We start from the raw sequence: 23,563 nt of genomic DNA on the forward strand, positions 1-23,563 counted from the left end.
ACAGGCACAATAACATGTATAACAAAAAATGTCCACTGCAATGTAGGAACGCTGGTGTAGATGGGGCTTTGGGCAGCTGCTAGTGTTTTAATCCCTGTGTGGCTGCCATCCATCTCTGCTCAGAACAGATCCATGTGGCACTCCTTAAAGCACCAGCACCTTGGCTATGCGAGATCCCCTGTGTGGTGCTGGTGGTGCTGCACCAGCGGACTGTTTGTTTATTTGTGGCAAGCAAGCCTAGTTTAGACAGGGCGAGTCCTGAGGATGAGTCCAAATCTCTCCTTGCAGCCAGGCTGATTGGCTAATCCCTACCTCCCATGCCCCTGTGTCATGCACAGCGAGAATGCCATCACATGGAACATGGCCAGCTCATGCAAAGCGAAGTTCAGCACCCCGCAATCAACGTGCCCGATTGTAAATCTGTCCAGCAGCAGCCCCAGCTCTGCCTCCTAGGAGCTGCCAGTGTAAAATGCTGAGCTCAGAGGGCTTGAAACCTCGGTTGTGTCTGACCATATTTTTAACCCTTGTGTGGGACTTCTCCCTCTCTCCCCTGCCCTGTTCTGTCCATGGCCTCGGATTCACGGATTGATTCATTCACGTAGTCATTCATTCATTCATTCACTCAGTGTGCATGTGGGGACCCTCCTTCTCCAACGTCAGAGCAGCTGGGGGCTGTTTGAAGAGTCACTGGAGAGCGGAGCAGCGCAGGCAGCCCCGATGCTGCGAGCCAAGGGGGGAACTGCACACACGCTGCAAAGCCCGAGAGGGGCAAAGCCAAACTCAAAGCGGCGCTCCCAGGATCCTGAGGGGAGAGGAGGCGGGAGAGGCCGGCAGCTGGGGGATTACATTGGAGGGACTCGATCAGGGAAGCAAGGAGGAAATGTGAATGGGAAGAGCGAGCGCTAGGATCCCAGCGCTAAAGACAAGGGTCCTCAAGGAGGGAGCTGCAAAGGGGAAGTCACTGCCACGGAGGAGAAGCAAAAGGGAGCCTGCCGCGAGCTCAGCCTCGAGGAGGTGAAACCTCCGCCGGCTGGGGAAAGCTTTGCAAAGGAGAGAAGATCAAAGAGTTTGCAGAACAAAGAGCGGGTCATCCTCGTTTGCAAAGCCGGGGGAGCGAGCCCAGCCACCCCCTCCCCCCCATGAGAGGCAAGCGGGAGCCCTGCAAGGGACCAGAGGGGAGAGGTTTGCAGCAGAGGTAGCCTGGGACATGCAGCATCCGGGTGGAGAGAAGCGACTGGCTGAGCCCAAGAGGTGGAAACATTTGGAGGGAAACAGAGGAAAGTTTTGTATTGTCAGCAGCAGCCGCCTCCAGTTTGGGGCTGGGGGGGCCGCGGCCGCAGCGCGAGCCCGAGCGCGTGGAGCCGTCTGATGCTGCGCCACTTTGATCTGCGAGGAGGGACTTTATTTGTCCTGATGCACAAGGAGCATTTTCCCAGCTAAAGAAAAAAAGGGGGAGCCTCTGCCTTGGGATAAACGAGCACCGGGCTTTGGAACTGCCTGAGGAAAATCACCAGCCCAAGTAACTCAGGGGGGTGGGGGGAAGAGGAGGGAAAGAAATCAGATTGCAAAAAGGATTAGAAAAGAGGGTGGGGGAGGTGAAGCCCTCTCCTTTCTTCTTTCCCCCTGCAAATCTTTTCAGAGTTATCCTTCAGCATCAGTGGCCCAGGCACTGGAGCCCAGGAAGGGCAGCTAAATCCAAACGTGATCAGCAAACTGCAAGAGAGATCAGAGGGCCAGACACCCCCCCGCCAGAGGAGAGTCCCCGGGAAGCCAGGGCTCAGGGCACTGTCAGTAATCTTTCTCCCACACTCTGAGCGGCTCTGGGCCCTGCCAGGGACACAACAATACAGGAGCAGAAGGCTGGAAAGAGGATTGCAGTTTTCATCTGCACTTTTTGATCCTCCCTCTCCTATTCCTTCAGGGACTGATTTTATAATATTAGCAGGCTGGATTAGTGGGGGGGGGGGCTGGCTGCTTGCCTTGTCTGTGCGTGGAGAGGTGGGTTAGTGGGGAGGGCGGAGGAAGAGATGTCTGGGATCAGAGGGAAAGTTGTGCTTATCCTAGGCTTCGTCTTTCTGACAACTCTTCTGGCGGTGGTGAGAGGGCTTCCCCTGAGGAAACAAGGCACCAGCAGCCCCAGGGAGCGGGGTCACAAGCTGATGGAGGTAAGGCAACTGGCTGCTCGCTGCTCTGAGAGCAGAAGTGAGGCCCAGTGTCTAGTTCTTACTCTGGATATTGTTGGGGGTGAGGGCGTAGATGTGGAAGAACAGAACAGGAGTGTAACTGGGGGGGTGTTCAGATGAACCACCCGCAACATGGCACATGAAGAGCTTCTAAAGAGATGGCACATGTGGTGGAAGCCCCTCGCCCTCTGGGACATTTAAAAAGTCGCCTGGACAGAGCTCTAGAAAATCCAGTATCTGCCCTGGGAGCGGCTGGGTAAGGTAGGACCCTATGGGGTCCTGTTTTGTTCTAGGTACATGATTTTTCTTAACTAGCTGCAGCTGGGCTTTTATAGTCTCAGCATATGGCAATGCCTCCCGCCCTGGGGAGCTCTTCTCCAGCATCTCTGTGCATGAGGAAGGGGACAGCATGCCCTTGTATAGAGGTGAGGGCCCTTCCTGCTAAGACTGCGAGCACCCCCTTGGAGTTGGTCACGTCCAAGGTAATAAAAATGCATCTGTGTATCCCGTCCACACCTGGTCCTACCGAGAGCTCTGAATGACACAATGGGTAACAGCTGCCACTTGAGAGAGACAGGTTTTTAGTTTCCTCCTTGGATTGGTTGGTTGTTTTTTTGCCCAGAAAGGACAGAGCTTCTTCCCCACTACCCCAAGGTGTACGATCGCCTGAGATCTCAGCCTTCCATGGGATGGGAGCAGGCAATGTGGTTTCAGATGCCTCAAGACTGAGGCTAAGTTTAATAATTCAATGCGCAGGAAGGTCTGTTGCCTCCAAAGGACAATATCTGTCACAGGAGAGGTGAGTCAAAGACCAGGGTGGGGTTTGCAGCTTGTCAGGAGCACAAATGTTTCACCACATTGGCATTAAATGCAGCAGATTGCAGCAACCTTGCCCCTGGAGGTGGAGACCATGGCGGCTACAGGTTCCAGAATGTCACGCTCCTTCTTGATTCAAACGGCCTGTGCTTGCATAGGAAGGAGCATGGCATCCTGGCATCTGTATTTCCATATGCTGCTGCACCACTCAAGTAAGGTAGACTTTAGCGTGGGTTCATGGGTTCAACTGCACCCACAGAAATCAGGCCCAGATCAACCAATATGCAATGATTTCTGTGGGCGCAAGGGCCTGCATTTCAGGTTTGGCCCAGCTGCCCCTCCATGATGACAGAGGGGCGGCCAGGCCACATTTGAGTGAGTAACATTGCAACCTGGCACACAGGGTCACACCACCACTAAGGTTTGACACCTGCCATCAATAGCGTGGGGAGCAACTTGTCCACCCTGACTGGACCCAGATCACACCTGTTGCTACTGCTGGCATTATCACACCAGGCCTGAGGCGACCTGTCAGGCGGAGAGCCCAGAGGGAGGGTCAAGGATACTGCTCCCACTGGTAGCAGGGCTGGAGCTCAAGGAGAGGTGGGACCAGGAGTGTCCCCCCCAGCCTCAGGCAGGGCAGAATCCACCTACTCCCGCAGAAAGGGCAGCAACCTGACAGGGCTGAGCCCTGACACTCCCCCATCTCCTCCCTCTAGTGCACCCATTGAATTGGGAGGCTACATCCACCCCTGCTCTCTGTAAAAGGTGGGGGTGGCCAGGGGCGGCATTGTATTCCAGGGGCTGAATTTTGCCTCTTCTTGTGGCAGGAACTCGTTGGCCAGACCTGTGTGTTGTCTTGCAAAGGATTTAGAACAGCTAAGATAAATGGAAGGAAACTTGACTCTGCCCCTGTGGCTTCAAGACAGCAGTGACTAGTGGGCTTATAGGACATGGGATCAAAATGCATGGAAACCCACTGTGTGTTTGAGCGGGGGAGAGATCAGTGGAATGGGAGCAAATCTATAGCAATCCTAGAGAAAAAAGGCCCTTTAACAAACAAGGAGGGGAAACACAGTGATTTCTGTATGCCTGAACCAAACAACTGCCTTTTAAATTGGTCTCTTAGCAGGAAAATGAAAAGGGAGTTAGATAATAAGGAAAAAAAAATTCAAAATTCACCTTGTGACCAAAGCTACTGATAAAAAACAGGTAAAAGGAATATGTGGAAAAACTGACTGTATATGAATTAGTAGGTCTGGGTAGTAGCAGCCCAGATATTCATCAGTGATAGGCATCAGTATAAGAAGCTTGGTGGATAGATTTTAATCCCAGCATGTCAGAGGGGTTGGTTGATGAGTTTACTGAATGACTGGCAGCTCTTTTTGAAATATTACAGAGAAATGGGGATGTACCTTATTGTTATTTATTACTAAAACGTGGCACTGATAGTCTAAAAAGCGTGATCCTGGCTATTTCTGGCTGATCAGTTGAACTTCACTCCTTAGTAAAATAATGGGATAAATGTTGAGAGTGAATCTGAAAGCCAGTGGAAGATAATTGAACCACAAGCACCAGAGAGCTTGGTTTTATCTTTGCCTAAATCATGCCAAATGGATTTGATTGAATTACAAATGAGTGGATGAAGGGGGATTGTCGAAATGTTATATCTAGACAATAAACTTACATTTATATTGTGCCTTTCCTGGGAAATTCTGCAAACATATATACCTGTATCAGTTTGCTCACTACAGAAATGCAGCCACCTCTTGGTGGAACATGGCTGTGTAACAGCACGCAGCAACACAAGAGTTGGAATTCTAGGCACGCATAATGTAATTACCTGAGCTGCTCTTCAGCCAGGAGACTGTGGTTAACACCCAAACTCTTGCAGAAAGGCCATGGTATCCAGTAAAGCATTGGATATGGTACTTTATGGAATCTTAACTGAAAAGGCAAACTTGTAGGCCGTAATCAAAGGATAATGATAAAATGGCAATGTATGAAGTTGAGGGCGGTGTCCAGTGGAGAACCCCAGAGATCTATGTTAAGCCCAGTTTTACTAATCAGCTAGCAAAGGGGGAGGAATAAATCAGCACAAATTTGTGAATGATTCTGAATTAGGGAGTTTGCATGAATGCCCAGAGACCATGTCTCCGTATGTGTTTGTACAGTGCTTAGCGCAACAGGTCTCAACTTGAGACCTCTGGGTTCTACTGAAGTTTTATATCATATTTATACAAAAGAGCTTGGGAGTTAGATGTATAGGCAAGAGATAAGATGGAGACACAGTCTTCCTAATGACAGGTTTCAGAGTAGCAGCCGTGTTAGTCTGTATCCGCAAAAAGAACAGGAGTACTTGTGGCACCTTAGAGACTAATAAATTTGTTAGTCTCTAAGGTGCCACAAGTACTCCTGTTCTTTTTGCGGATACATAAATTTGTTAGTCTCTAAGGTGCCACAAGTACTCCTGTTCTTTTTACAGTCTTCCTAGGGGTCTACCAGTGCTTCTCATCATGTCTGTGTGTGCCTTGTAGGCTGTAAGGTCTTTGGGGCAGGGACTTTCTTCATTTGTGTTTTGTGCAGCAGAGGGACACTTAGAAAATAATTCTAAATTGGATGTGTATAGTTATTCTTCTTGGAAGCTGCTGAATGCGGGGTGAGAGATGTAGAAAGCGGGTAATGCTGGGAGACTTCTGCCAATGAGAGGGAAAAGTAGATTGGGTTTATCAGCTTGTAAAGCAACAGGGTAGCAAAAATACCAGGGTGATTTTTGGGTTGTATACACAGATGGTTCATGTCACAGAGTTGACAGTCCCTATCTCGATGGCACCAGTGTGACCACATCTGGAATATTGGTTACTTTTGGGTAAAGCCCTAGAGATGTGGATAGATTGGAGGAGAGGGCAGAGGTAGAGAGAAGAACAACAGAAATGATCAAGCAAGGTGGATAAAAAATCTGATATTTTTTAGTTGAATACGTTGTTCTTTTTGAAAAACCTATTTTCAATTAAATATGAAATTGATAACCTATGTTAAGGCATAAACGTACTTTAATAGTAGTAAACTCCTTGAAATAAACAAAATATGCTTCATCAATGAGCCCTGCTCACATTGTAATGAGTTGGAGGGTGATGCTTCTTTAAGAATATACAGAATCGGTCAGAAAACGTTAACTTTTGAGGTCAACTCAAGCTTTATAAATACGTGACAATGTCGTGTAAGCATCTGTGCTATTTTCAGTCTTTCCAGTGGAGTGAATGCTGGTTTTTACATTTTTCCTAATGTAAGTACTTTTAGTTTCTGTTGTGCAGAAAAACTTTGGCCTTTGTTCCTTTTGGTTTCAGTTTAGCAAGCAGAGGGAGAGAGAATATTTATTTAATTTGGGCTGGTTCATTCAAAGTTGAGAAACCAACTAGGAGTTGAAAAAGCAGAAAAGCTTGTCTTGCTCTTCCAATTGATGAATAAAACCCAGCTGGAAGAAAATGAGATCTACTGATGCTAAAAACCTGAAGGTTATGGGGCCAGATTTTCAAAGGTGTATTTAGATGCCTAAAGATGCTGATAGGTGCCTCGTCCACATGGGGTTTTTAAGGAATTTAGGCAGCTAACTCCCATTGAAATCCCACAAGGTTCCTAAATACCTTTTGAAAATCTGGCCCATGGTAACCAGAAACAATCTGTCAGTTCCCTAGTGCCAGTTAGAACATCCTTTGTTTAATAAATCAGTTAGTTTGAAATGCAAAACGTGTTTTGATCAACTTTTTTCCCTATATACCCAGCACATTTAAGGTTATTTTATTTACTGATAATAAACAATTTTAAAATGCCGTTTTGTGCATTTTTAATTGAATTCCAATTTCCATGCAAATACAGCTTGACACAAACCATGAGCAAAAAAGATCATCTAGTAAATAAGAAATGTGGCATTTGCCATTTTCTGTCATAATAAAAAAGTAAAAATTAAGACTGAATAAATATATATTAGGTTCATTTTTATTATATAGCTTTTCTTTAGGAAAATAACTAAAAAGTTCACATGTGAAGCAGGATTAAAAACAAAAATTTAAATCAAGGTTTCCTGCTTGTTAATTTAAATCATGCTTAAAATCTGTGATTTAGTCAATCCAGGCTGTGAGCAAATAGGTGGAGTGACTGAGTTGTGAGGATGAATTCAAAGTCAAATTTGTATCACTAAATGGCGCCTACCTAGAGTTATCTGCGAGATATGACTACTAAGGGGAGCAAGGGGTTATTTAGGGTGCTCCAAAGTGGTATAACAAGGTTTAATGGAATTAAAAGCAGCAAAAGAAAATATAGGCCGAGCATGAGGGAAAATTTCCCAAGTTTCAGGAAAAGTGGAAATAGCAGAAGCCCCATCGCGGGGACATTTAAACATGGATCGGAGCAAGCCCTGGAGAGCACAGTGTAAGGAACAATCTCTCATTGATCTCCGGGTGGATGGACCAGGTGGGTTCCCCTAGCTTCATCTCTGCAGTGAAGCTGCTAGTGCCTTCTGGAAAACATTCCTTTTAGCATCACTTTTGCTCTGAATAGCCCTATGTGTTTTGTTCTTCCCTCGTTCTTGTGACCAGGGATGGTTGAATAAAAACCGGATCTTACTTTCCTCAGAACCCATCTGCTTCTACTGCTGATTCCCAATCCTCTCTCTTACTGACATCTCGGGAGTAGCTAATTGTGCTGCCAGAGACGGTGGAGGGCTTCAGGTAGGGAGTTGCGGGGGTGACAAGGGAACAGCTCCTCTGTCTTCCACGGTAACCCAGGGGAAGAGAACCCAAGGACACGTGATGCAGGATCTGAGCAGGCTGTGTCTGCAGTGAGCTCCCCACAGCTGCTGCAGGCTGTGTCAGTGGCAGAGTCATTTTGCCTGCGGATGTGCTTTTTACCTTTTCATTTCTTCAGCAATTAAGCGTTCTTGTCTCCGGCTTTGTCCTCGTCCGGGGTCGGATTTGTGGGTATAAAACGTGCACTGAAGCATCGTTCCGCTCTGAAAGGGGCTCTTTGTGCACAGGAAGGTACTTTACCCTTTGTAGCAAATTTCCTTTTGAGAAGTGCCAAATTATCTTAGTCAACAAAGTGAAAACCCTTCCGCCCTGGGGCTGAATCAGGAGCAGAAACAATGAGGAGCCGGCTGTAGGGAAGTTACTGGATCAGGAGGCTTCTTCCCTTTTCGCGGAACAAATAGGTCTGTTGAGTTTCGATTGCAGAAATTAAAGGGGTGCCTGTAAAAGGCACATGTAAAGGGAATGGCTTAGGCATGAATTGCTATGCAGGGAGGAGCCATTTTCATGAGCTAGGTGCTTGTGTACCCTTTAGCAATGACCCTCTGCACTTCTAGTTTGCTGGTTCAAATCCAGCTCCAGGTCAGCAATGGCACATAACATTGTAGAATGCGTTGGGGGTGGGGGCAGAGTGGGAGGGATGGCATACCTCAGTTTGGTTCCTAATGGAGGGGTGTCTGGATCTTGCCAGCCTTTCCCATAGTTTGCCAAAGGCTGGCCTATGGAGACTGGCCTCCCCTCAAAATACAGTCTCTCCAAAGTAGGTTGAGGCATATGATCAGGGTGGCATGTGTGTGTGTTAGAGCATGGAAAACCTGCCCTGCTGCTGCCCAGGCTGGACCTTTTCTGGGGATTAGAGGTCTCCTGTGTGCCGTGGAGTCAATTGGTATCATTCACCATCACTAAAAACAGTTAAAGAGAGATCCATGTACTGCCAAAGTAGCACCAGCGCTTGCTGGGAGCAGACTTATGGCTGGTCTTGAGATGTGGGGGTGGTAGTGGTTGTGCACCTGGGTTGTAGTTGGTGCAGTGTGAAATCAGGCTGTTGCATTTAACACATGGGACGTGTTTGGTTACTAGAGCTAGTTGGGAAGTTTTCCTCCAATATTTTTTTGGTGAACAATGGCTCACTGACACAACAGACATTTTCACCCAATTTTTTTTCTCTTAATTGAAAATGTTGGGGTTAAACAAAGGTGAAAAAAAGATTTCTGCAACTTTTTTGTTTAAAGAACTGACAATTTTTCAGTTTTTGATGAAAACCTTTTGGGTTTTGTTGAAAATTTTTCACAGGGAAAAAAACTCTTAATGGATTACAACAGGATACGCTTTAAGGACCAGCTGTCAGAATCCGTTTTAGTGACTTGTTTGCCGTTGTTCAGTTCTTGTCTGCTCCAGGTGTCTCTAGTAACTTCCTGGGCTTTACTGAGAAGCTGAGAGGATGTTTGTGACTTCTGGGGCTAGGAGTACAGAGATATGGTGGTCTATTTGCCTCCCTGTCCCAGGTGGCTCATGGTGTGAAGGGAAGCAATATTTCCCGGGCTATTGATTGTTTTATTTAGTCTCCAGGGGAAGAATAAAGTTTAAAGGGAACAAAATGTTGTAAATTTCCTCTTGCTTATTGGCGGACTCCCCCTGCACTGAGACAGCAAGAGGGTAACAGAAAGGCTGGATGGAGTTAGTGTGTGTTGGGAAGAGGAAGGGAGCCGTGATCTTGACTAGGGTTACAAGGTGTTAGCTGACACATTCTAGCTAAGGGCATGTCTGCACTGCAGTCAGAGGTGTAATTGCAGCGTGGACCTGTGCTAGCTTTAATCTAGCTAGTGAAGCTAAAAATAGCAGTGAAGTTGCGGTGGTATGGACTTCAGCATGGGCTGTACAAACCCTCCTGGAACTGTGGGACATACTTGTGTTCCTAGCCTGCACCAGGGTCCATGCTGTTGGGTCTTGACTGCTATTTTTAGCCATGCTCGTTAGATCAAGGCTAGCTCTGTTATGGCTACACAAGCTGCAAACGCGCCTCCAATGGCAGTGTAGACATACCTAAGGCCTGGTCTAGATTAGTATTTAAGATCTGATTTAGCCTGAGTTCGTATGCTAATGCACACATTTGAAAGTCTAGTATACGCCTGGCTTTAGCACATGCTACATAGGGGGAGCCTAGGCTTTAGGTTGACCAGTATGGCATACGTCAGAAGTCTACACTGCCTTGCCTACCCTAAACTTTTCAAACATGATAGATAGCATGTGTTAGCTGTCATATGCTCACACCTAGCCTCGACAGGTTTAACACGTTCTAGAACTCTAGTGTAGACAAGGCAGTGGAGACGTTTAACACTTAGCTGGTTGTGTTGAAGCCTGGCAGGGAGCTATGAGATAAAGTGCAAATGTTTGTGGAGCAGCCAGCTAGGGTTACCAGATGTCCCGATTTTATACAGTCCCAATTTTTTGGGTCTTTTTCTTATATAGGCTCCTATTACCCCCCATCCCCGTCCCGATTTTTCACATTTGCGTCTGGTCACCCTACAGCCAGCTAGTCTGTACAAATGTGTGAGCGTGGGGGGAGAAGGAGAGAGAGGGGGCGGGACACAAGGCTGCCCTGTGGAGGGAGAGGAGTATTTCAGTCATTCCTGATCACCCCCACGATTAAATTACCCCACAGCCTTGCCTTTCCCTTTTCCTCAAATGCCCAGTCATTACCCAGCTCTCCCTCATTGTGGTGGAGCCCAAGGTCGGCTTCTCCCTGCTTGGTTTCCCTTTAATATGTTGCTAAAATCCTCCTCTCTATTTTTAGCTGCATGTTCCCAGGGCGCAGGCAGCCTCCTCGCTAATAACCCAGAGGACACCAGGTGCGGAGCGCTGTGCAATGTCTTCAGCGAGATGAGATTTTGTACAGATGTCTTAAGCTCACATCTGCTCTCCCTCCCCCACCCCCAACACCCTTCCGCTTCCCAGAGAGGCTGTGGCTGCATTACATAGCTAAGCTGACTCCTCGCTCAGGGGAGGAGGCAACCAAGAGTCTCTCCCAGGATGTGTGAGTGGGGGTGTCCCAGGGGATTCCTGGGTGGAATGTGATGTGGGGATGCACTCAGTGCTTAATTTGCAGTGACAGAGATGCCGAGGCTATGAACTGCCAAGCCTAGAAGTGCCAGGGCTCAGCCCTGGCACAAATGAAGCACTGGGTGCACTGCACTGCTGGAACTAGGGTGTGGGGGGCATGTTCTTTGCAGTTGTACTTCATCAGTTGATTGCACAGGGCTCTCAGGAGGGTTTTTCCTTCTTCTGCACCAGTGAGTGGGGCTCACGGTAACAAACATGGGTGTGCAATGGGCACTGGGGAATCTTGAACTTCCTTTTCTAGGTCCCTCTACATTCAGAAAATGATAATACACTAACTAGCAAAGTGTCAGGGGGAGAGGCCACTACAGGCCAGAACCCCCAGATGATCCTGTCCTATATCTAGTACATTGTTATAAAGGGAAACTCCTCCAGAGAGGGAAGGCCGTGGGTGTTATGGGGGAAATGGGATCTATGGACAATGTCAGTCGCCCCAACGACCTCTCTGTAAATGCCCCTTTGCACTCTCCCCTCCTCTTAGTTTTCTTCACACCTGTAAATAGCATTTTGAGGGCTAGACAGAGTTGTGTAGGCCTAACATGTGAGTGTTGCTATTTTGAAAGGGTTTTTTGCAAAACTGGCTCTGAACAGAAATGACTTCAGCGTGTTGTTTGAAAATGTAGCAAAAGAGCCAGTAAGCAAGAGTCTAAAGTCAAAATCTGAAATTTCTCATGACACCCCAGTCCTCTGGTCCTGAGCTGGCTCCAGCAGCAGGGGGGCAGGGTGGTGAATGGAGGGAGCATGCTGGCTCCCCTGGAGTCTGTGCGTTCCAGTCTCTGGCATAAATTAAAGCAGCCCCAAGGACTGCTCTAATATACAGCTGTCCAGACTAGCATAGTGCACTCCAGCCACACCCTGTTGTAATTCCTGGCAAACCCCTGTGCCAGAGGCTGCGGTCTGCTCTGCCAGTGCTACCTAGCCTGGGGAAGCCCCCGAGGTCAGAGGAATTCCCAAGTGGCTGTTTGCACCAGTTTTATGGTACTTGCATGCTGACAAAGCCTGTGTATGGGGCCATGTACCCCAAAACAGGGCTTTGGGCTGTGAAGCATCCAGCACACCTTGGATGTAATTTAAATGCCAATGTTAAAACCATCAATGAAAAGGCTTTCTGTGAGGGGTGGTGTTTTTGTTGTTTATGACTTTGGAAACAGTAATTTAGCCTCTCCACCACTCTGCAAAGTGGCTCAATATCACTATCTCCATTTTACCAATAAGGCTCAGAGAGGAAAGGTGACAGAGGAGGTAGTGACAGAGCTGGAATTAGGTAATCAGGGGATCTGGCTTCTATTCCTGACTCTGCCACATATTTCCTGGGAGACCTTGGGCAAGTCGCTCGACCCCCCTGAACCTCAGCTTCCTGTCTGTGAAGTGGCTGGTGAAGATACATGAATTCCTTTTTGTGAGGCACTCAGACACTGGGGAAGATGTCATCGAATAGCCTATGAATAAATTAAATGTGTTTAAATAGAATAGACTAGATTCTAAGGGAAGGTTTTTTCTCGCTCTCTGGCCGCTGCACAGCACTGTGCAGATATACAGGGGTTATAGAAGTTCTAGGGTTGCCAACCCTACTGGTTTTGCCGGGAGTCTCCCGGAATCAGAGCCCAATTCCAGGAGATAGAGCCCATCTCCTGGAGGCTAGTGAAGCCAAACCAGTAGATTGTAGGCTGCTAAAAGTCCGGCGGTGCAGCAGGGCTAAGGCAGGCTTCCTGCCAGCCCTGACGCCGTGCTGCTCCCAGAAGCAGCTGGCACGTCCCTGCAGCCCCTGGGGGGGTGCAGGGGTCTCCGCGCACTGCCCCCACCCCGAGTGCCGACTCCGCAGCTCCCGTTGGCCAGGAACTGCGGCCAATGGGAGCTGTGGGGGTGTTGCCTGCAGGCAGGGGCAGCACACGGAGCCCCCCCCCCCCCCCAGGAGCTGCAGGGATGTGCCGCGCCGCTTCCAGGAGCAGCGCAGGGATGGGGCAGGCAGGGAGCCTGCCTTAGCCCTGCTGTGCCGCCAACTGGGAGCCACCCGAGGTAAGCGCCGCCAGGTCGGAGCCCGCACCCCTCACCCCCTCCTGCACCCCAACCCCCTGCCCAGCCCCGAGACCCCCTCCAGCACCCAAACTCACTACCAGAGTTTGTACCCCACACCCCCTCCTGCATCCCAACCCCCTGCCCTAGGCTCAGCCCGGAGCCCCCTCCCACACTCCGAACCCCTTGGCCCCAGCCCAGAGCCCGCACCCATCCTGCACCCCAACCCCCTGCCTCAGCCTGGTGAAAGTGAGTGAGGGTGAGGGAAAGCGAGCGACGGAGGGAGGGGGGATGGAGTGAGCGGGGAGGGGCCTTGGGGAAAGGGCAGGGCACGGCAGGGGATGGGGCAATGGTGTTTGGGTGATTAGACAGTTGGCAACACTATATAGAAGCCCTGTCTTTGGCCAGGGGAGAATCCCCCTGGCACAGGCACTGCTCAAGACAGCCATAGGTCTGCTGTCAAGCCCCAGCATAGGGTGACCAGCTGTCCCGTTTTTAAAGGGACAGGCTCGTATTTAAGCCCTCCTGCAGGTGTCCTGACTTTTTCTTAAAAACAGGCAGATTGTCCCATATTTTCTGTCTCACCACCATCAGTCCTGGCGGGTCCTGCTGCTGGCTGGATCCCTGATCGCCAGCCCACCAGCGGTGAGTGGGGGGGTCCAGTGGCCGACGATGGGGGTGGGTGTGCAAGGCTGGTGGCGGGGCAAAGCTGCAGCGTGCGGGGCCGGCTGCTCCCCATGCTGGTCCATCAGCACAGCCCCCGCTGCATGCCAGCTCTCAGCCAGTAGGGCCCCACCCCCCAGTCCTGTTTCCAGCCAGCGCTGGCTGCACGCTGCGATGGCTGGTGAGTGCGGGCAGGTGCCAGGTGGCAGCCGGTTACATGTCGCCTCTACTGCCCACCCATCGGCCCTTTATGTGCTCCCCCTCTCGCTGTCCTCCCCCTGCTTTGCCCCTTCACCAGCCCCCCGCCCTCAGCCCCGCTTCTCCTCCATATCCCCCCCCACCGGGGCGTATCCTGCTTCCAGCACTGTGCAGAGAACCAGCCCCTGGTCGGAGCGCTCAGCTCACCAACAGCCTGGCTGGCAGGGTCCTTCCTTCCCCCACTGCCTCTGGCTGGGCCGGTGCCCCGGTAAAGCCCAAGACCCTCCGGCCTGGGGCACTGACCAGGAGGAGCCGAGCTCTGCATGTGCCAAAATCCCGCACAGCGCTGGCACAGCCCCTCCGCCCCTCAGCTAAGCCCTGGAGTGTGTGTGGGGGGAGCAGTTTCCAGCCTGTTCACTCCCCAAACCTGCAGACTCCAAAGCAGTCCCCGGGGAAGGGGCTTAGCATCCTCTTCACCCGCCCCTGCCCCCCCGCCCTGGGTCTTACCCCCAGGAGTGCGGGGGTACTCTGTTCCCTAGGCACCCTCCCCTGCTGAGCCACCTCTCTGGCCGGGTTCCCTGGGCCCTGGTGCACAACCTGTCCTTAGGGCTTAACCACTTCCTGCCCGTGCTGTAGCCGGGGGACATGAGACGGCTCAGTTATGTCGGTGGCCAGCAGCAGCCTGAAGGTGTTAGCTGCCTTTCCACACTGTGCGGGTAGGAAGGGACAAGCTGCTTCCAGCCACACGGGAGTGGGACGAGCTGTCAAGGGGCTGGGAGGGGGAGTCCCTGTTGCTGGGAAGGTGCAGCTGAGCCATCCAGCTGCGGAGGATGATTTTACTGGAATTAAATGGGCCCAAGTGGGGAAAGGATCAGGTGCCCTGGTGACAGCTCCATGCCCCATTACAAGGCAGGGAGGTCCTAGGTGCCCCTCTATGGATCCTTCCATATCCAGGGTGCGTAATTGCTATGAATGGAGCCAGCTCAAGCAATCAGTTTCCTGAAACGCTTTTGATTTAAAGTGCTTAATGATGGATTTACATAGTAACTGTTTTTATTTGTTTTCAGTTTCCCCACAAGAGGCGTCAGACCCACAGCTGCGATAGTGATGGCTCTGTGGGCAACCTAATCCCTTAGCCTTGTGCTCCACCTCCTGCTGCATCCTCTCAGCAGCCCCCGAACCTGGCTCCGGAAGGCCAGAGTGTGTAAGCACGGGAGGAGCAGGCTGGATTTCCAGCCAGAGCTGAGTTCCCAGCTTTCTGCTTGTTGTGGGTTTTGATCCCGCTGGGAAGTGTCTGTGGTTTGTAGCTTGTGATGTTTGCTGGCAGCTCTTGGGCGGCTGGGGTTACATCACTCATTGCTGCTACTGAGGGATGAGTCTGCGGCTTGGCCCCACTGCCAGTTTCCCCCAGTGCATCCAAAGCCATCCCTTCGGGGTAGGGAAATAGACATGCTTTACGTTCTATTGCCTGGTGTGCCATCCCCTCCTGATTCCCATTGCAACGCATTGCCACAGATTAGGGGAGCCAGGGAGGTTGTCTTTGATCTGCTCTCCTTGATTTCAGTCTAAAAAATCCATCCAGACACCTTGGTGGGAGCCATGAACTATCCAGTGTTATTTGGATGGGGCATGTGTGGGATGAGGGCTCTTGTTTGGCTTCTTTTCTTTCTTTCACAGCTTTGCATAAGCTGAAAAGCTAAGGAAGCAGCAGCTGGAGCCATTGATGGGGTACCGTGTGCAAGCTAACAAATGTATATCATTAACTGGAACAAGTTAATGGTTACTAAAGCACATGGGTTTTATAGCTGGAACAAGTTAACAGCAACTCAGTCCCATGCATTAAGAGCTTATGTGTATTACAGCTCAACTATGTTAACAGAAAACATGTGCCCTAACACTAGAATTTGCCTGTCTGTGTGGGTGTGTCTCTGTGTGTCCGACTGTCTCTGTCTCTGATCTAGATCTGGCTACATGCAGCCTGTACTGTGTACTCTGATGCATATTCTGAGTGTCTTTCTGTCCTAGTAGCATGAGGGCAGTAAAACTACAGCAGCAGTGGTGTGGGGCTGCCTGCAGTGGGCACCAACTGTCTTGTCAGACTCCAGTTTCCAATGGATTTTCCCTTGAACTGTGACATTTATGCAAAACCTATTGGTGTCAGGACAAAAAGTGCCAGTAACTCTGAAGAAGCCTCTTGGGACAGTTTTGTGCTTCAGCTGCTGAAGAAGTAGTCCCCCTTGCTCTGTTTTGTGCTGTATTTATGTGGGAAGCGGAGGGATCTTTATTGGGAGTCACACTGGTGTAAGCCACCATTAGAACACTTCACTGAAACTTTTGGATGGGATCTTAGGCTGGTTGGGTAAGTCATTGGATTTGGACTCAGGAGATCCAGATTCAATTCCTGACTCAACCACAGATTTCCTATGTGACCTTGCACAAGCCACCCAATCTACCCTGGGCCTGACTTTCCCACCTCTAAAATGGGACTAGTGCTTCACTACGTTACTGGGGTTTTGTGAAAGTAAAATCTGCTAATGATTGTGAGGCACTTGGATACTACCGTGATGAGCGCTAGATCAGTGCAGAGAGAGATTTTAAAAATCCGCTCCTGTCTGGCTTTGCTTGGATATTAAAGATCCCAGGGCACATTTGGTGTGAGAAGTGGGTTGGCTTTGGTCTCTATAGCCAAAATTCCTTTACTCACCTAATTTTGTGCAGTGTTGCTTTGTGCTGGCTGTTGTCCTCCATCCCAGATGCAGCTGCATGTCAAAGGTGTTGTGCATACAGGATTTGGGAAGTACTTTGGGGTGAAAGGCTTTGTGAATGTGAAAATGTGAAATAAGATGAATCCACTGATCCCAATACCTGTAGCTCGCATTTCAAGGCAGATGAAATAATATTAAGAGGAGAGAACGACGCCATGTTATCCAGGATGTAATCCTGTAGATTGTTGCTAGCTTCTGTTGGTCTGTTATATCCAGGCTCTTATAACTCCAGCATTGTATCTGAGTAACTGATTTGTTCTGGAATGAGTTACAGGATCTCCAGGATCAGGTTAAAGGGGCTTGCTCAGGTCCTTAGTCAAAAACAAATTGCATGTGTAATGTGATCCTTCTTAGGGAGGGTAAGCTAGTGGTTAAAGCAGGGGCTGGGGAGTCAAGTGATCTGAGTTCTGTTCTTAACTGTAATCTGATTCTCTGTGTCACTTTGGCCAAGTCACTCGTTGCCCCGAGGAAGGATTCACCTCCGGGATTCGCCATAAGGGAGGGCAGGCACTTGTACTGGGGCTCCCAAGGTCTGGGACTCCATAGGCTCCTCCAGTGGAGGTTATTCGGACAATGCATGGAATCGCCATACTCCTCAGCTACCCGAACCATGCGCTGCCCGCTTTGGGGGCTGTGCTAGCCCCACTCCTTATGGTAGGGAAGTGGTGGCTGTTTTTTGTGCCAAGGTGTATGACAGGGCAGACTCTCTGGAGTAAATCCTGGTATTTCTATTGTAAACATAGTGAACCCACCACCGAAAAATTACCAGAAAAAGTGTTACTTAATGTAGGTCCTTCATGTAAACAAAGGGGTTCTTGTGCCTCATCTGCTCTCTTGAGCACTGCTTTAGGTGGAGGATTTGAGAGCAAACTGCGAGTTGTTTCTGGAACAGGTTGGTGCTGGCTGCACTCTGTGGTGGAAGTCATGCCAGGTGTGCACGGGGTACAGGGTTAATATGGTTATTTTAGTAGAGCTCCAGCTGCCTGCTCTTCACACTGAGCTCCAGCACCAGGCTTGGGCTGCGCCATTACTCTGCAAACTGATCTTGACTAAGAGTTCCCCTGTACTGCTTTGCTCTGTCCCTGCAGTCACTCACCAAGTACCCCCAACCAAGCTAAACTAGCATGTGACACACAACTTCAACCACCTTGTACACTTTTGTTCTAAGGGCCCCATCAGTAAACACTGGCTGGGGGGAGGATATCAAGTTTCTTCTCATGCTCAAGGAATGTTCCGTTTCTTGGCTCTGACGTCCCAAGCGTGTCATGCGTAAACCATCAGAGTACCAAGTCCCTCAGTTCCTAACTAGCTGGTCCTGGGAATTTTGTGAGAACTGTCGTTTAAATGAAATTTGAGGCTACAGCAAGTTCTTTGGGGCAGGCACTGTCTTTTTGTTTTGTGTTTATACAGCACCTAGCACAATGGGATCATGGTCCACGACTGGGGTTCCTTGGCACTACTGCAATACAAATAATAATAATTATTTATCAGTTGGTGTTTCTGTCTGAGGCTCTGTGTTTTCATCCATTTACTCCTGGGGGAATTCTGGGCCACTGCACATGAGTAAAATTTATGTCCCCCGCAGATTTCTTTGCTTCCCCGCAGAACAGTGACTTTCTGACGGGGAAGCAAAGGGAAGCCACAAGAGCTGTCCTGCGACACCCCCCTCCCCCCCCCCAGCAATATGTTTTGGGTGCCTAGGGAAGCCGACAGAGAGGTAAATCACTGTGGGGCTGGGGGTGGGACTGGGAAGACATGGCTGGTGGCTCCGACCCTGCAGCAGGCTCTCAGCTGCTAGTCCCGGCTGGGCTGGGGAGGACGGGACTTCCTCTTCCCCTGCATGGCATCCGGAGCCGTGTTAGACCTACCCCAGATTTCTCCCCTGACTGTAGGAAGCTCTACAAACTCTCCCTCCCCCCTGTGCTTCCTGCACCTATCGCTCCTCAGCTGCAGGGGGAGGGATCACTGTACAGGGAGCTGCTTCCATATCCGCCCAACCCCTGTCCATCCTGACCCCCTCATACCCAGACCCCCCCACACTCAGAACCCCCCGATGAGCCCCACTCCCCCTGCACCTGGACTTCCCCAACAAGCCACGTGCACCTGGATCCCCACTCTACTGAGCCCCAACCAGCTGCACCTGGATCCCCATCCCACTGAGCCCCACTCCCCCAGCATCTGCATCCCCTGTCGAGCCCCCCACACCCAGACCCCTCTGCCGCGCGCTATACTCCTCACACCCAGACCCTGCCCCGCTGAGCTGCAACCACCTTCACCTGGACCCCCCTGCAGAGTCAATTACCATTGCACCCAGAACCTCCCAACAAGTCCCTGTGCATCCAGATCCCCCACTGAGCCGCCCGCACCCAGATTGCCCCACACAGAACCCTCTCAACCTACACCTGGATCCCCTCAACTAAGCCCCTCCACACTTGGATCCTGCCTTGCTAAGCCTGCCTGCCCACACCTGGTGCACCTGGCATGTAGGGGCAGGGCCCTGGGGTGTTTCTGGGGCAGGCTCGGTCCTTGCGCTGTGTCAGGGTTGGGTGCAGTCTTACCACTGAGTTCATGTTCCCGGGGGGGGGCTGCACAGTGATCTCCCACCTCCGTGCAGCCGGTGGCCTGTGCTCCCCAATGCCATGCTGGAGCCTCCACATTTATTTGACAAATAAACTTTGCAGAATTTGAAAGTATTGTGCACAGAATTTTTAATTTTTTGGCACAGAATGCCCTCAGGAGTAAATCCATCACAGTGGAGATCTAGAGGGCATACAACACATTTCTTTAAATTTTACTTCAAAGTTCACCTTTAACGATATCCTTGCAATATAACTGTGAAGAAAGGCAGGATCCCCACTTCATTGTATAGATAGGGCAGCTGAGGCCTGGAGAGCAAATATAACTTGCCCAGGGTCACAGCCTTGGCCTCCGGTCCTGTGCTCACACTGTCCTGTTCAGAGGAAAGGAAAGAGACAGTGAGAAAATAGTATGCCTACGACTGATCTCTGAAATGATGCAATACATGCCCACATGATACGGTTTTGATGACTTTGTAATAGCTAGAACGGGGAAGCTTGTGCCATCAGATCCCTGAGGCTCACGTCAGCTCTTCTTACTCTTTGCCTATGTTGTTTTATATCAAAAACTATTGCAAGGTCTGTAATAAGACAAATAAGTTTTAATTTGCCCCACAAAATATGCCTCCCTTCCCCGTGTACCTTTTGTAAGTTTCTCTTAGAGAATCACAGGAGAAAAACTTTAGAGCCCATATTTTCAAAATGGTGTGTCTAAAAGTGTGTGCGCCTAATGTAGGTATGCACGTCTTCTTCCCCTTCTCTTCCCCGATGTGCAGGGCAGCAGGGCATTTGTACAGCTAAGCTGGGTGCATGCACATGTTTGCATGGGCCTGCTGGAGAATTTACACCTACATGGTTAATACCAGATTCTCCTCTGAAAAATTACTTTAAAAAATAACATTATTTTTTAACACATTACAGTAGCTCCCAAGCAGGGCCGGCGGGGGGGGCCGGCGAGCCCCGGCGGGGGCTCCGCTCTCCCGCCGGGGGGAGGGCGGCCGGAGCCCCGGGGCGAGGGTGGCGAGCCCCAGCGGGGGCTCCGCTCTCCCCCCCGGTGGCCGGGGGGAGGGCGCCGGAGGGGAGGGCGGCCGGAGCCCTGGGAGGAGGGCAGCAAGCCCCGGCGGGGGCGCGGCGAGCCCCGGCGGGGGCGCGGCGAGCCCCCCCGCCCCCCCAGCGGCCAGAGCGCCGGGGGCAGGGCGGCGAGAGGGCGGCGAGCCCCGGCTGGGGCTCGGCTCTCCCCCCGGGGAGGGCGCGGGGGGGAGGGCGGCCAGAGCGCCGGGGGGAGGGCGGCGAGCCCGGCTGTGGCCCCGCTCTCCCCGGCGGCCCGAGCGCCGCGCCGCCCCCCTCCAGGTGCCGCCCCAAGCACCAGCTTGGTTGCCTGGTGCCTGGAGCCAGCCCTGCTCCCAAGGGCACCAATCAGAATCGGGGCTCCATTGTGCAGGCCACTTTACAAACACATGGTTCCTACCCTGAAGCAGTTACAATAAAGATGTTCTCTGTATTTATTGTCTTGCTGATGACTCCAGATTAGACTGGCTTTGTTTGCAATTCAAAAGATGCTAATTCTGATGTTGTAGCAAAGCTGCTCTGGCAATAACTGCCCATTAAATTTAGTTTAATGACATTTCATTTGCAAGCTTTTAGGGGCAGGAACATTGTTGTCACATTTTTCCATTACATACCTGTGATGGGTTTGGGCTCTTTGAGGTGTCACCTGATGTGCTAGGATGCCACTGAGTCAGCCTATTCTGCCATCCTGGGTCCCCTTTACCTACCCTTGCTGGGCTAGGCTCACAAGCCTCTTCCAGCCAAGCACACAGGCAAGGCCACACCCAGCTGCACAGAGAGACAGAGATCTGCTCTGGTGCCCCTCTAAGTGGTACAAACCCAAATGTTTTATGAAATTTGCCCCCTCCCTCAGTGTGGAGGGAGATATGCACAACTTCTTGCCCCCACCCCCAGTTAGAAATTACATAAACTGGGTTATATTATAAACAAGAAATAAGTTTATTAACTACAAAAGGTGAATTTTAAGTGAATATAAAAGATAGACAGAACAAAGCAGATTACTGAGCAAATAAAACAAAGTATGCAACTAAGCTCAATATACTTAAGAAACAGGTTACAAAATGTAAATTCTCACCCTAAATGTTATTTTAGGCAGGTTGCAAAGTTTCTGTGGTTCAGAGTTCCAGTTATAGTTCTTTTCAGACTAGACTCGCCCGCCCGCCTTCCCTTCAGGTGGTTTTAGCAGTCTTTCTTCTTGGGCAGACAGGCCATAGAGAGGAGGAGCCCCATTTGCCTTCCTCCCCACCCATAAATAGGATTTACATAAGGCGGAAATCCTGTTTCCCAAACTTGACCCCCCTTCCCTTCCAGTGGAAAGTTACAAGAAGTCCCAGGTAATGTTTAGTATCAGGTGACAAGACCACCTGACTCTGTAGTATCACAGCGTCCATGAGTCAGTGGCAGTATGGAGCATCCACAGGAAGGCCAAGCCTTTTCATAGTCCATTGTCCTCGCTGATGGACATCAGCCCTGTCTGGCTTTTCCATTGTTGTACCTGAGGTATTAGCAGTGGGCGTCACCCAAAGTAGCATAGTTGAAATACAGATACATAGTCAATATTTCTAACTTCAGATACAGAAATGATGCAGGCATACAAATTGGATATTCACATTCAGTAAAGTATAACCTTTCCAATGATATCTTACAAGACCATCTTGCATAAAGTACATCTCAGTTATGTCATATTCATATCATAAGTATGTTTTCATAAAGAATATGGAGTGAAACGTCACAATACCTACCATGCTTTTGTGTCTCTAGAAATAATAATTTCAGTGCAGATCTGAACAATCTGAGAAGTAGGTGGTGAGAATGGCCAGGTGACCGTCACAAGTAAAATTGGTATACAGTTGACTTTTCATCTGAATGCAACACCTTACCCCCAAAGGGTCAGCAGCGGCATGGATCCTGGGGCCTCTGGACCTTAAAGCATGATCGTCTACTGCCTTGTCTAAAGACCCAGGTCTGCTAGCCAAAGCTGTAGCAAGGCCATCAACCTCTGTTTGTGGCCCAGCCACCACTAGAGGGGGACAAAGTGCTACACTGAATGGGTGTGAGTTACATGAACATTTACTAGATGCCCAAAAAGCTACAATCGAGGCAGAAGGCTATATTGGTTAAAAAACTGACCTAGTTTAGAGGGAAAGTGAAGGCAGCTATAAAATATTGATAGTAATAAATGTAAATCAGAAACTAAGAATTGTAGAAAATTGACAAGGGAAGCAAAGGGTCACAAGGAGAAATCTATTGCCAGTAGAATTAAAGACAGTAAGAAGGAGTATTTTAAGTATAATAGGAATAAAAAGAATCCCAATAATGGTATTGATCCATTACTAGATAGAAATGGTAGAATTATCAATAATAATGCAGAAAAGGCAGAAGTGTTCAATAAATATTTCTGTTCTGTATTTGGAAAAAAACAGACGATGTAGTCATAACATATGATGATAACGCCTTTTCCATTCCATTAGTATCTCAGAAGGATTTTAAACTGCAGCTACTGAATTTAGACATTATAAAATCAGCAGGTCCAGATAACGTACATCCAAGAGTTTTACAAGAACTGGCTGAGGGGCTAACTGGACTACTATGATTAATTTTCAATAACTCATGGGGCACTAGGGAAGGTCCAGAAGACTAGAAGCAAGTCAATATTTAAAAAGGGTAAATGGGATAATTTTGGTAATTCTAGTCATGTCAGTGTGACATCAGTCCCAGGCAAGCGAATAGAGTGGTTGATACAGGACTCCGTTAATAAAGAATTAAAGGAGGATAATATAATTAATGCCAATTAACATGGGTTTATGGAAAGTAGTTCCTGTCAAACTAACTTGATATATTTTTTGGATGAGATTACAAGTTTGATAATGGTAATAGTGTTGATGTAATATACTTAGATTTCTGTAAGGCATTTGACTTGATACCACTGTGACCTCTTGGGGATCACCCAGAGGATCAATGGGGTCTGCCCTGTAACTTCAGGGTGCATTGGTGCTAGCACAAGGTCTCACCCTGGCTCTCACCAGCCTAGTTACTCCTTGCAGGGTGACCCCAACAGCACTTCCAGTCCCGAGTCTCCCCAAATCCATCTTCCCCAAGTTCTTAATTACCAGACATTTGGACCGATCCCTTCCGGTTCGTCACTGCCGAGAGCGTGAAACCAGTTCCCAGTTATCAGTCCACTGTGGTCCCCCACTCCCCACAGTTTTCACACCAGAGACCTGCTTAAATATAAACATACAATTTATTTAATTGCTAAAAATCATGGAGTCAAAGATGAAATAAAAAGGGAAAGCAAACACATACAAGTTACACAGATAATCATAAACATAAAGATGTACCCACGGGCTTTACATTTCCAT

At 49.5% G+C, this 23,563-nt stretch overlaps 1 protein-coding gene across 1 annotated transcript in view; it reads left to right on the forward strand.

The window, feature by feature from the left end:
* Positions 1-2,027: 2,027 nt before the first annotated feature.
* The window catches only part of ISM2 (isthmin 2), a 42,427-nt gene continuing 20,891 nt past the window's right edge, over positions 2,028-23,563 (forward strand). Inside the window, exon 1 of the mRNA XM_065404243.1 lies at positions 2,028-2,165. Within this exon, the coding sequence (XP_065260315.1) occupies positions 2,028-2,165 (138 nt within the window). The remainder of the gene's footprint in view (positions 2,166-23,563) is intronic.

The sequence above is a fragment of the Emys orbicularis genome, chromosome 4 (genome assembly GCF_028017835.1).
Source record: "Emys orbicularis isolate rEmyOrb1 chromosome 4, rEmyOrb1.hap1, whole genome shotgun sequence".
NCBI lineage: Eukaryota > Metazoa > Chordata > Testudines > Emydidae > Emys > Emys orbicularis.